Here is a 13,426-nt window from a genome sequence, read left to right on the forward strand (position 1 = left end):
TCCCCAAATTGAAATTACAAACATTTCTATTTTTTTTTTTCTTTTTTGGGTAAGAAATTTGTGCCAACAAAAACACACACACTTGTGTGTGAGTGTATATATATGTGTGTGTGTGTAAGTGTGTTGAATGGCAGTTATTAGCAACAATTTGCGTTAATCATACTTATGGCAATTACCGTTAGGCGAGCGCATCAAACTCTAACTGTTATGCGCAATTTGAGAGGCCGCTAAAAGTATGAAAAATATTATTTCACATTTGACATTTTACTCGACTTCAAACCTGTCAATAATAATTCATAAGAGTTGAATTTGATATTGCGTATGTGGCATAAATGTACACTTAAGATAATCCCACTTAATCTTATTAAAAATATTCAACTACAAAGTTCCCTTGCTTAACTCTTAGTTTACTTTTTGCTTAGACATTCCCTGCATTTCTGCCTTGAATGGAACTTTTACTATTTTTCAGCTACTTGCTTAAGGCTATTACTCAAATTCCTTATCTGTTCTGAGTAATTGCTGTAGGGATAAAAAATAACTAGTTTTTCATTCAGAAGGCGCTCTTTTTATGGGGAATTTTCTTGTTGTGCTTTTGATAAGTCTCGATAAATAAATAGATAAGAGCAGTAATTTGCTGACTTTCATATGCCCAATTAAATGCTCAGAAACTTGCGCTCACAAAACTTAACAATTTATTCACAGTCACAAGTTACAGGAAATAGATATAGGACACATATGTATACAAAAGATATTCATAAAGATATATATATAGTTGTAGCTTAACATACACACACACACAGGGCACAAGTGTTGGGGGCATTATTGAATGGCACAACAACATACTTCTGGCTGGGTGTAGACAGTGGCGGTGGCCATCTGTGGTTGTACGCCCACAACAGCGGGGCGTGGCGGCCCGTAGGTTTCGACAATGACTGGCGGCGGCGCTGGGGCACCGATAACAACTGGCGGACCGCCAATAATCACTGGCGGTGGCGCGAAGCCAATGCCAACGCCAATGGGCGGGGGGCGTGCGCCAATGTTAACATCCACATTGACATTGGTGCGTGGTGGTCCGGGACGATATCCGGGTCCGGGCGGTGGCGGACCATAGCCACCGCCGCAACGTGCCGGTCCGGGTCCAAAGGCGCGTCCTGGCGGCGGCATCTCGCACACTAAATCGATGAAATCGTGGTTAGTTCAGCGACGGTTGACCGTTGACCGCTGACCGCTGACTGAATGCCATCAAAAGTGTTTTATTCACTTTGAGCAGTTGCCCGGTGGCAGCTCGAGTGGCCCACCATAGATCTAATTAATAATCAATTACGATTTTGTCAACGAGCGGTGATTTTGTTCCGTCTTGCCACCAATGATTAGATAAGATGGCGACGAAAGGCGGCTTAACTTCACATGCGCATAGATAAGGCAAGCTTTGTCATCGATCTCGAGCGATGACTGTGCGTGTTGATAGCGCGAGGAATGTTTACAACCAACACACACACATACACACACAACAAACACACACACACAAATGTCACATAACATTATAATAATATTCGAATTTTCATATGTCTTTCAACAGGTGGCAACTCTGTTAAGCAGCCAAATGTTATCTGACAGTGATCTAATCTGATGTAAACATCTAACATTCTGTTAAGCATTTAACATTATGTTAAGTAATCAAATCTTCGAATTTTCTGTTAAATTAAGTGAATTATTTATTGAGAGTCTCAAGTCGTTCGAAATTAGTATTCAACCTTAATAATACTATTATTTATTATTAAATATAGCTAAATTGCAGCTATAAACTGACCAATTTAGAATCTTAAAGCAGTACTCCAAGTATCTTAGGCAATGATGCAGCAGCAACGTTTTGAAGGCTGCTGCTGTTGTGGTGTGGCAGACAAATCTGTGCTGACTCTGTAGGTGCTGCGGCGCATATCGTTGTTGTCCTCGCTTACCATCCCCACCAGCACCAGTGGTGGTGCTGGCGTTGCAGGTGCAACAGCAGGCAGCGGCTGTTCCTCAATGATGATCTCCGTTTCGGTTACGGTGCTTACATTTTCAGTTGCTGCTCTTGAACTGGGTGTTGTTTGTTGTTGAACTGTTGGCAGCGGATTCACTGAATTCTGTGCTGGCATCTGCAAATCTGTTTGCAATACAATCTCCTCGATGAGTACAGGTGCAGGTGCTGGAGATGGCGTAGATGCTGGAGGTGGTACAGGTGCTGGAGGTGGCACAGGTGCTGGAGGTGGCACAGGGGCTGGAGGTGGTACAGGTGCTGGAGGTGGTACAGGTGCTGGAGGTGGTGTAGATGGCATAGTCTGCAATTGGCTATCTATGATGAGTGCCGCAGTTGCTGTTTCGATTGCTTGTAAGGTTATCTGACTGCATTCTGAGCTGGTGGGTGAGGGTGGTGGCAATGGCGCCGTTGGCTCTGCTGGTGCATCCAAGTCCGTTAGCCAAACAACTTCCTCAGTGGGCGTCAGATAAGGTGGTGTTGAGCTGGGCAGTGGTGGTGGTATCTCTGGTGCTTGCTGTTTGTTGTTCGAACGATGATGATGACGATGATGATGCTTACGATGATGACGGGGTTCGCTTTCATCGGATACAATCTCAATAATATCCAAGCCATCATCGCTGATATCCGTGATAGTTAAAGTTGTTGGCCTCTGAGATTGAGGATCTTTGTGATGATGCTTATGATGATGATGATGATGATGATGTTCACGTTTTGCTGCCGTTGGCGTTGTCTCAATTGTTGTTATTTCAATCGTTTCGCTTATTATCCCATTATTTATCGATTCACTTGTGCTAATTTCCTCGATTGTTGTTGCCATTCTAAGTTTTTTTTTTTTTTCGTTTGGTTCCGTTGCGTTTTCGTTCTGATTGTTAACTGAAAGTTTACAGTCCCGACCCAGCCAATTTATAGTCCAAGTGTTTATGTCATAGCAAATATATTTTCATACAACAAATCCTTACGAATATATGCTAGTCTCTGATAAAACTGATAAGATAGCTGCCAAAAATGTTTGTTAACTCATTTGGCAACTATTCGACTTGGCATTCGATTTTTGTGGTTCCTGTTCTTGTTCTGTTGACTGCTCCCCAACTTTGGTTTCTTGCTTTATGGCTTTCTGCTTGCTTGGCTCTAGAAAATACATTAGTTTTCATTAAGCATTATTACAACCTCCAATTTTATCTGATCTGATTGGTTTGATTCGCTTACTTCGCTTCCGTTGTTTTGTTTGTTTGTTTTGCTTTCTTTGTGCATCAGTTGCACTTGCTGCAATGATGCAAAATGTTCCCGCGTTCATATTTGTTTGTTATTTGCGGACGCAGGTAACTCAACTGTTGGCCATTTCTCTGATTTGCTCAACTTTTATAAGTCAGGACCGTGTGCATTTAACCAACAAGGTAAATACTGATAAGATAGTAATAGATAGATCAAAGCTGACCATATGTTTTGGGCTCATTTGTTAGCTTTTGACTTTTGACTATTCGAGTAAAGTAATTGATAACTTAATGTCGTCATGGTTTTTATTTACTGTGTTCTTGCAATTCTAAGGTAAATACAAAGTTCATGGCACGTTCACAGTTTATAAGATATGGCATTTGACATTTTTAAATTTTTATCTTGTGATTTGTTTTGATTTGTTTATTAACGCATGAATTATTGAGTCATAATCTATTATTATTATATAGTTATCAAAATTGTTTAAAGTATTTAAATTAGGTGCCAAAAAATAATATTCCTGCTATTACCTTTTTTTGTTCGATTTCAGTACTACATTTATTAAATTTCTTTGTTTTTCTGCTTTCATTTTGGGGTATCTATGTCTTTAATTTCCTTGCCTTTGTCTGTCGACTTATTGGTTGTCTGTTTTGGCATTGTTTCGTTACCACTTTTGGTTGTGGTTCTTGGCTGTTGCACTACAAATATTTTATAAATTTATTAATTGTTGCACACTGGTGTTTTAGGGTTTCTCTGCTCAGTTATTTGCTGCTGCGATTGCTGTTGCAACAATCGCCGGTTCTCTAGATGTTATTTGCTGCAAGTATTGTTGCCGCTGGAGGCTCGCGTTGTTCATGGCAGCCAGTAGTTATCGAGGCAGAACTTAACACAAGTGTGTTGTGAGTGTTTAGTGTGTTGTTTGGTTTTATAGTAATGTGAGTTAAGCTTGGCGGCATTGATAAGATACCATAAGATTCGGAGTAATTAGACAGTCTTTAGAAGCACGACATTTGTTGGCATTGCTGTTGGACTGTGCTGTCAGCTTGCCAATAACGCTGTTTTCAAGGCGTTTCCACGCCCACGCCGTTGCTCTGGCAGAGGTTTTTTCTTTCCCATTCTCTCTGTTCAATATTTGTTTTTGGCACTCGAACACGTACGCGACGACTTACAGCCTGCCCAGGATCTGGGCTTGGGTTTGAGTTTGGAATGGTCTTGGGGCTTGTCATTAAATATGCAGGTTACCAGTGCCAATGCTGCCAAAAATCCGTTTTTGAAGCAGCAGCAGGAGCAGCTCCAGTCCCAACAACAACAACAACAACATCAAAGTGGGCGTGACACTGGATTAGTTGTAGTTTTGTGTTCGGATCCTGCACGTCGAGGACACTGAACCGACTTTGCTCGAGTTGCTCAAGTTGGATTTCAGTTCTTAAGGTTTTCCTTTTGCGTTGCCTTTCACACAAATATACCTCATTTTTTGAGGGTAGTTTGGTTTTGTCGTAAGATGTATAAGACATTAATGGAACTGCCACGATATGTATATCCCTTTCTCAAGAAATTTCTCCTGCTTTGGTTTTTAATTTGATCCGTACTCTTTTGAAATCAGTTTTCAATATTAGACTACGTAGAAAGATGAAATGTTTAATGCTTATACAAATTCAACATCAAACTACTTCTTATATCACCTTTATCAACAATCTCTCAACAATTAAGTTGTAGTTGCTAATTAACTAGAAGATGTTCTCTAATTTGAAAATAAATGCATTTTTTAATAGTAGAACTCCGTTTTGTTAGAGTATTTCAACTTCAACCCGTTCCAGAATTGTTTTAGTTGCGTTGTGTGGCATGCTCTTTAAAGTTGCAGCATTAGCCCAGTTACGTGCCAACATCTCAGTCGGTGTCTCAGGCGTTTTAACACGCTACCCACACCCATGCCACATCCGCCCCCCCCCCACTCTTTCTCACACCCTCCTGTTTGTGTGAGAAGGGTGTAATGTGACTTGAAGTGTGCCAGAACAGGTTTTATATGTTGTTGCCTTTGTTTTTTGCCTCTCAGCTGTTTTAGATGTGTTGCAAGTAGTTTGCCACGTCGAGGCAGAAAAAACACACCTGCCGCATATGCTAAGTTTGTGTGTGGGTGTGTTTGTGTATGAGTGGGTATGGGGCGGGGAGCAATTGATGTTTTGCTGCCATTGGCAAGGATATGCAGATAGATTTCTAGTCGTAAAACTGCATGTCGTCTTCATATTGCGCATACGTTAAGTGGGCCAACAAAACTTAATGCTTTATATATATAGACAAATACTAAGATTTATATTTAATATGTTAAGCTCTGTCAAATAACTAAGAAATTACATCGTCTTAGTTGGGGCTTTACTCGGTGGGGGAACTTCACATTACGTATACGTCGAGTAGGTTCTTTTGTTTATTTGCCTTGTCATCATGTGTTCTTTTTATATCGTGTTTGTTCATTAATCACTTGCCTATATTTGACCTGCTGTAATTATTTTGTACTTGGCCATGTGTAAAATTAAGCTTTTGAACTATTTATACATTTGAAGGTCAATATTATTTTTAGGGAAAATTGTGATTGATTAACGCTTAGCTCAGTTAAAAGCCTAAGTATTATCAGCATTATTGATTGGCTTATTGATTTGATTTAATGAGAAAGTGGGGAACAACTTTCGTATTTCGATATAATGTGTATAACTTTCTAATCAAATTTCTTCTAGAACAAAATGAGCACATTATAAAAAGCTAAAAAAATTGGAAGACAAAGAATTTTCTGCTTAAACTGCTTGCTTTTATCATTTTACTAAAGAATCATAATAATATCGGCAAATTTCTTAATTTTATTTTATTATTTCAAACCATTTTAAGAAATATATCTATCTATGCTACCAATACTGTTCAAATATTCAAAAGAATTTAAGCCGATTAAAAATAGTTAGTAAATTTCCAATAACTTCATTGCATTCTCAAAAATTCCACATCAATTCTGAGAAGATTTAATATAAATGTTAAATAAGAAATATTGCTATTGCTGTTGCTGTTGCTTGTACTCACTTGGGATTCATTTTGGCCAGCAGCTGGGAGCGAATGCGTTGCCTCTCATCATTAAACTGTTGCAGCTGCATCTGTTGCGGTGTCTGCTGCTCCTGTCGCTCCCTCTCCCGTTGCCGCTCCCTCTCAATGCTCGCGGATAGCTCGTTGTTCATCTCGACGTGATTGTGCTCGGCATCCAGGTGGGTTTGTGTCTGCACCGTTTCATATTTGCGATCATCCTCGGCAATGTTGAATACCTCGCTCAGCTCGTACTCCTTCAGCTGCAAATAAATGGCAAATGGAACATGGGAATATGTTGATTATCCAACGAAGCAAAAGCAAATGTTAAACACACACGCACGCACACCTGGAACACAATGTGTGTCTGTGTGTGTGCAGCATATTAATTTACGCGGATTATGTGCCCTGCATGAGCAAAAGCGAGTGCCGCCAGTTAAACACTGAACACAGATGCATGAGTAGCTGCAAGCATACGTTAGTCAGTCTGTACACTCTCCGAAATTGGGCAATCAAATCAAACTCAATTGAAACTAAAAACTGGAAAAAGCATCAGATTAATAAATATGTAAAAATATCAGAATTTACTGCAATTGAAATGCAAGAAGTGTTTACCATTTTACTAACTGAATGAGTTAAATAAGAATCACATATTTTGAACAGTGTATTCGAGTGTGAGTACAGGTGCGCCTAACGCGCTGCTAATTTCAATTTGTGGCAAATATTGACACAGACACACACAAGCGAGGGACGACCATACGCCAGGTGTGTGCGGGATGTGCGGAGGGTTAGCTAGGTGTAGTTAGCAGGGGTAGCTATAGCTAATATATATATATATATATATATATATATATAGTCTCTCGTGACAGCGGTGACTAGGAACACGGGCAGTCCAAAAAAACTTTTTTGTTTCGAGCACGCTGTCGCGCATTTTAATTTATTTGTTTGGGACTGGCTGTCATTTTCTATAAAGCGAGCGCCACTCGCATTGTTATTGCCACACATTGCTGCTGTTGTTGTTGTTGTTGTTGGTGGTGGCGCCACACTTTGGAGCCCGCAGCAGCAGCAGCAGCAGCTTATCAGGGGCTACCTTTCGCAAATGCGTCGACAGCGCCGACTTGCTTGCTTTGTGGCATTAAAGCACTCACACACACACACACGGTAAGAGACACAAGCAAACACACATATAATCCGCATAGCTGTGAAATTCCTGGTGGATTACAAAAACAGACCTAGATCTAAATCCACAGGCTACAGCTTAGTGTCTCCGTCTATGTGTCTCTGTCTGTTAGTCTCCCTCTCTCTCTCTCCCTCTCTCTCTCTCCCTCTCTCTCTCTCTCTCTCCCTATGTTTCTCACACATTCCATTCCAATCCGAGATTTCACATTTCAGGCATTCCTCTTCAGCATTTCTACAAATTTAAGAATTTAATGCTCAACCAAATCAACACATAATTACAACGAACAGCGGAGAGTGTGCGGGTGTGTGTGTGTGTGTGTGTGTGTCTGCATATTTAGTAGTTGGCCGGGTCCACATGTCTTGGTCATAAAATGAAGCAGACGTCCATTCTCGTCAGTAAATAACTTTCCATTTCGTTGGCCATAAACAAAAGTAGCCAAATATAAACAGAATAAAAATAAACACTTCTCTCAAACATAAAGAAATTTGAGTACTCTACAGTTACAAATTTGATTGAATAAGAAAATTGTAAAAATAAATGTATAAAAGTCATTTAGATAAAGCATTTAAGTGTCCATTTGGTTAGGGTCTATTTAAGTTGTTTTTTCCTTCACTTCACAGATTATTTAATATATACTTTATTTTATCTTTTACTTTCATGTGAAATTTTAAGTGTTATTTTAACCTTTTATTGAATAAATAAATGAATAAAATAAGAGAATAAACATTTTCCTGTATTTTCAACACTTCCCAAATTCTATATACTCGAGGTAAGAGCATTCAAAGGAGTAGACACTTTTAGGCCTTCCCTTCCCACAATTGCCACGCCTGCTGCCTGCCATACAAAATAAAACTAGAATTAGTAGTGTCAAAAAGGCGTTACAATAACAACGACAACGACAATGACGACAACAACGAGAGCTAGAGCAGCAGCAACAACCACCGCAACAGGACGAACAGGAGGAGCCGCTGGCCAGGGAGCTGGCCAACAAATAAAGAATAATGACCACACGTACCGAGTTACTGCCACGCCCACACCAAAAGCTCAGCCCCCCACACGCACTCCTGCCCCGCAGTCCGGGCAAGTAAACTATGCAAACGTAGTCGAAACATCTGCCAGCAGCAGCAGCAACAACGTTGGGCGTAAATTTTATGTGCGTCTTTCGGCCGCACATAAAAGCAATTTTGATGAGCGGCTACGACGACTACAAGGCTACCCCCACGACGGGGTTGGTACAGAGGGAGGGGGCGGGGGAGGGGTTATACTGGGGTCTCTGGTCCTCTATATGCATTGTGAGTTGTAAGTGCCGCACTTTCTGTAACATCCTACGTCCAGCAATATAATTACAATGCCTGAATTGCCTTTCTCTCCGCATTCATGGGTGTGTGTGTGTGTGGGTGTGCGAGTGTGTTTGTGTGTGTGCGAGTATGCTTGTGTGTGTGTGAGTGTTTGTGTGTGTGGGCGGTTTTAGTACCAACTGCCTCTGCTTCTTCTGCTCGCATTGAGGGATTTTCTTCTATTCTGGTAAGGCCGTAGCAAATTTTGCATTAGCATTGTGCTGCAAATGGTTCACGTTCACGTTTCACGATTTGTGGCAGCTAATGGATTGCCGCTTATTAAGGTCCCTGCCTTCCACTTCCACTTCAACTTGCCCTCCACCCCCACAACTGCAATGACTAAAACAGGTCTCTTTCATGGGTGGTGGGGAGGAAACAAAGATTATGTAAGTTAGATAAGGTAATGGCGATTTAGAAATAATTTATTGAATCCAAGTGTAACCTTTAATTGACGAGCACTTCGGGGACCGACAGAATTTATCTAATCACCAAGAGAAACTTGGCAATTGTTATGGATAATGAAATTGATTGGGGGGCAATAAGAACTATTCGAATAAATGTATGATTGTAATAGCAATAATGAAGTGCTGCTCATAAGGGTCTGTTACTATTTATAAGTTTTGAAAAGTTCAAGAATATATGTTCCCATTTGGTTAGAGTCTGTTTATTGGTTAGAGTCTGTTTATTCTGCTTTTAATGTAAAAACCAAATTCCATTTACAATTTTTCCATAATTTTCTGTTCCTTATGTATCCATAATTAAAATGAATTTGAAATTGCTCTTTTGTGTTCTTAACTTTACAGCAGCTTTGATTTTCATGCGTTTTCACCATTTCCATCTTTCCCAACTTATAAAATTCATATAATTCGCAATGGTTGCCAGAACATCCTCATAAAGCTACGAAAACTGCTTTATTTGTTTGAAACTGAGATTTACGAGCATGAAACAATAAATTGATTTCGATTTTGTTTTAAGCTGTTCGAAGTTGAGAACCTCTTTGACCGCATAGTAATAATAATAATAAATTCCAAATAACGACCGCTGTTATATATACATATAATATATTAGTAGAGGTATTACAGCTAAACAGTTTTGGCCTTGTCTGAAACTCACATCTGTTTACCCCAACATGCTAATGATGCCAACAAAATATTCATAAGAATTACATGTTATTTTCCGTTGGATTCTCACAACTCAACAGCATGCATTTAATTTTAATGTAATTAACATTATTTTTTCCACCGCTGCTTTTTTTTAACAAAAAACTTTTTTGTGCTCGCGGGTTCCTTTATTTCTGTGTGTGTGTCAGCTGTGTGGCGGAGGCAGCTGATTTATCAAGCGCATTAACACGCAGCCACAGGAATATGCTTTTTACCCACGGAACACACCCACAACCACACACACACACGCAGCACACATTCCGCACACATACAGACACACACACACACACATACTTATACACACGCAATGCTGTTACACATGTTTGACGCCATTGTAATGCTAATGGCTCATTAGCACTTTGATTTTTTTCGGAATGGGTTTCAAGTGTGGGGCAAGTAGTAGGGATTCTCGCAAATGAAAAGTCATTAGGACTGTAAACGGTGGCAACATTTTGACTGCTAATTTGCAGTTAATTAACTTGTTTAAGTTGTTATTTTTTTATTTTCTTTTTGTTATTTTTCAAGAGCATTTGGAGTAGCTGTTCACGCTTACCTTGATAAACTGAAATGTGGCAATGGGCGGCAAACGCTTGCTCTTTGGATAATAGAAACTGCCGGCAGGATGTGCCGGATATCTCGAGGTGATGCGATAGATGACACCCTGCGGCGCTGTTGGCCAATTGGGTGCGGTAAAGGTGAAGCCATTGTCGGTGCCAGCATCCAATGGGTCCAATTCAACGGTCACCGTATCAATCCATGATCCACCCACGCACAGCTATAAAGAAAAGCAGAAATGCAACGTTTTCAATGATTTGTGATTTGATTTGGAGTTCGAGTTGACTTGAATAAATGCTTACCTCGAACGAATCGACGCCTACGAACCAATCCGGCGATGGCACAATGCGCGTCATTAGCGATACCAAACTGTGATTGCTGTCGACAAACACTTTTGCCTCGCTCCTCCCCTCGCCCAGCTGTATTGCCGGCAGACTAAACTCATCAAATACGCTGCGTTCACTCATTGTGGCAGTTGCTGCACCTGCTGCCAGTCCAGCTCCAACTCCAACTCCTGATCCAGTTACCATATTTGATTTTTGTGCCTGCATTTGCTGTTGCTGCTGTTCACCGGCATTGCTGTCCAGCAGATCTGTTTTACCCGTTTCGGCAAACTGTTTGACGCCAGCCGTTGCCGGCTGTCCAATGTGATAGAGTGCATAGTTCGCATTGTGTGTGCGACCTGCGCGGAAGAGAGAGCGAGAGAGAAAGCAATCTGAGTAAGTTATTTACATTTAATGAGCTTTAACAAAAAACTAAAATAAAAGTTGAGAGAAACAATTGCTGCAAATCGTGCAAACATTTGCAGTTTCCGCCGGGCCGGCTCGCTGGCAAACACTCAACGGCTGCTGCCGGCAGCTGTTTTCATTTGCTGACAGCGTAAATATCACATTTAGTATACGCAATGTGGCGCTGATTGCGCTTTTAATTGCCTTAGAAGGGATCTGTGTACCTTCAGTTATGTGTGTGCAACGTGATACTATTTTGAGCGAGTCATTAACAAAATGCAAGCTCAGGTGTTGCAACTGCATTAAGTTGCAATTATAAGATTCTTATGTTATGCTATAACATCAACTATATAATACATCATCATTTTCTAACTCAATCCAGAAATATCTAACTTTCCAAATAAAAAACCTGCAGAACAACTTGTCATCAGAAGTTTTATAATTATTTATATATATTTTTCTTTGCTCACTTTCTATTAAGTTGTGCATTCGCAAATGTTTGCAGAGTTTCTCATGTTTTAAGCAAAAAACTTGAGCTGTGCTCTATTTAATTAAAGCCAGAAGCATACCATTTTGTTTATGGCTTATGCAAAAGCCGTCAACTTCTCTTAATCTCAATTGCATTTCTGGCAAGACAGCAGTCCATGGCAAAAGTTTGAGCAGAGCCAAAGCCAAAGTCCCAACAGACCGTCATTTCCGATTATTGGCAAGCGAACCAAAAGTATGCAACAAACTTGTCAATTACACAAAGTGCAAGGCAAAATAGCAAAAAAAGAAAATGTTGAGAAGCAAAGCATAAATAATAATATTGCATTTGACACACTTTCAAAACAGGTTGTTGGTCACACAGTGCTTCCCCTAATACACAACCACACCTCCCCCCTCACACGCCCCCTCAACTAGCTGGCGGCATTGCACAAAAGCGCAAAAGTTGAAAAGGCAAAAATATGCTTTGTAGTCGAGGCTTTCATTAGTTCGTTCAGGGGGTGTTGTCAAAGCACAGCACAGAAAAAAAAACTTGTAAATTAAAAATAAGTAAGAGAGATAGAGAGAGAGAGATATAGAGGGAGGGAGAGAGAGATTTAGAAAGAGAGAACAAAACTAATAAATAAGCTGACACACTGCGGGAGCCATTGAAAAAAGCAAAGAAATATCTCAAAGAAGACAAAAAACAAAAAGGAAACAGAACAAGGCACAGAAACAAAAAAAAAAGTGGCACAAGTGGCATGTTGCAATGTTAATTGAATACAAATAAAAGCCTAAAGACAGCAGAGCAACAAGATAGACAGAGATAGCAATATGAGACAGAGAGAGGGAGCGAGACAGATGGGGGCCGAGTGCTGCAAAAGACGAGTCAGAAAACGTAGATGAAAACAGACAGAAAACCGCAGCAGCAGCAGCATCTGAGGCAGAATCAGGCGGATATAACTTCAAAGGCGCTGCAGCGAAAATGATAGATGGGGGCGTGGTCGAGCGGCAGCAGGGGATGGCAGCAGGGGAACTGCGGCAGCGTGTGACAATTTCGTCAAGTCAAATAAGACGGACAAATAAAAAAGACATCGCACTGCCTAAAGGCGAATTGGAGCGCAACATTTTAAATTACTTGTGGGCAATGAACACTGCAAATGACTTTTTGTTTCAAAGCGAATGAAAAGTAAACACAAAAAAACGAGAGTCACAGAAATATGGAGAAAGAAAAACAAAGCTATTGCGTCCAAGACAAGAAATAAGAAAAGATACGCAATCAGTGATGGTCAGACGTGAAGCAACTGGAAAGTAAAAGATAAATACAGAAAAAACACAAATTTAAAAAAGCATTCAAATGCAAAAATTATATCTATAAAACTGATATAAAAGAAAATTTGTTTTACAATTCTATTGAAAGCATTCAATAAAAAAGCATATAATAATCTTTTGGTAGATTTTTTTGTCACTATCAGAATTTCCAACAAATATACTATAATTTGCTGAATTTCAAAGACAGTTTTCAAATCGTCGATCTGCTTTTCAGATTTTAGTTTCCCTTTTTTTGCATTAACAAAAAGGCAACAATTATTATTACTATCACTTGTTTTATGATTATTTTGCTGGTTGTAATTCTCAAACTGAGTTGAAGTTGGCAGTTGACTCTGCCTGTCAACTGTCTGTTATCATTGGCCCCATTTCGAAATGAT

General features: G+C 40.0%; 2 protein-coding genes across 2 annotated transcripts in view; both read right to left on the reverse strand.

Annotated features, from left to right (window-relative positions):
- Positions 1-13,426, reverse strand: part of LOC6568933 — a 55,012-nt gene that overhangs the window by 2,297 nt on the left and 39,289 nt on the right. Inside the window, exons 2-4 of the mRNA XM_032740960.2 lie at positions 10,827-11,206; positions 10,523-10,744; positions 6,296-6,555 (exon numbers count right to left, since the gene is read on the reverse strand). Coding sequence (XP_032596851.1) covers positions 6,296-6,555; positions 10,523-10,744; positions 10,827-11,206 — 862 coding nt within the window. The remainder of the gene's footprint in view (positions 1-6,295; positions 6,556-10,522; positions 10,745-10,826; positions 11,207-13,426) is intronic.
- LOC116805887 (vegetative cell wall protein gp1) lies at positions 1,697-3,351 on the reverse strand. Its single transcript, XM_032740961.2, has 2 exons — positions 3,227-3,351; positions 1,697-3,148 (listed from the first exon to the last, which is right to left on the reverse strand). The coding sequence occupies exon 2, from the start codon at positions 2,835-2,837 to the stop codon at positions 1,845-1,847; it is 993 nt and encodes a 330-aa protein (XP_032596852.1). The 5' UTR covers positions 2,838-3,148; positions 3,227-3,351; the 3' UTR covers positions 1,697-1,844.

Source organism: Drosophila grimshawi, unplaced genomic scaffold (genome assembly GCF_018153295.1).
Source record: "Drosophila grimshawi isolate 15287-2541.00 unplaced genomic scaffold, ASM1815329v1 contig_1367, whole genome shotgun sequence".
Classification (NCBI taxonomy): domain Eukaryota; kingdom Metazoa; phylum Arthropoda; class Insecta; order Diptera; family Drosophilidae; genus Drosophila; species Drosophila grimshawi.

What these genes read in the sequence shown, in the direction of transcription:
- LOC116805887 (XM_032740961.2), bottom strand. Translation starts at nt 2,837, where the DNA reads ATGGCAACAACAATCGAGGAAATTAGCACAAGTGAATCGATAAATAAT.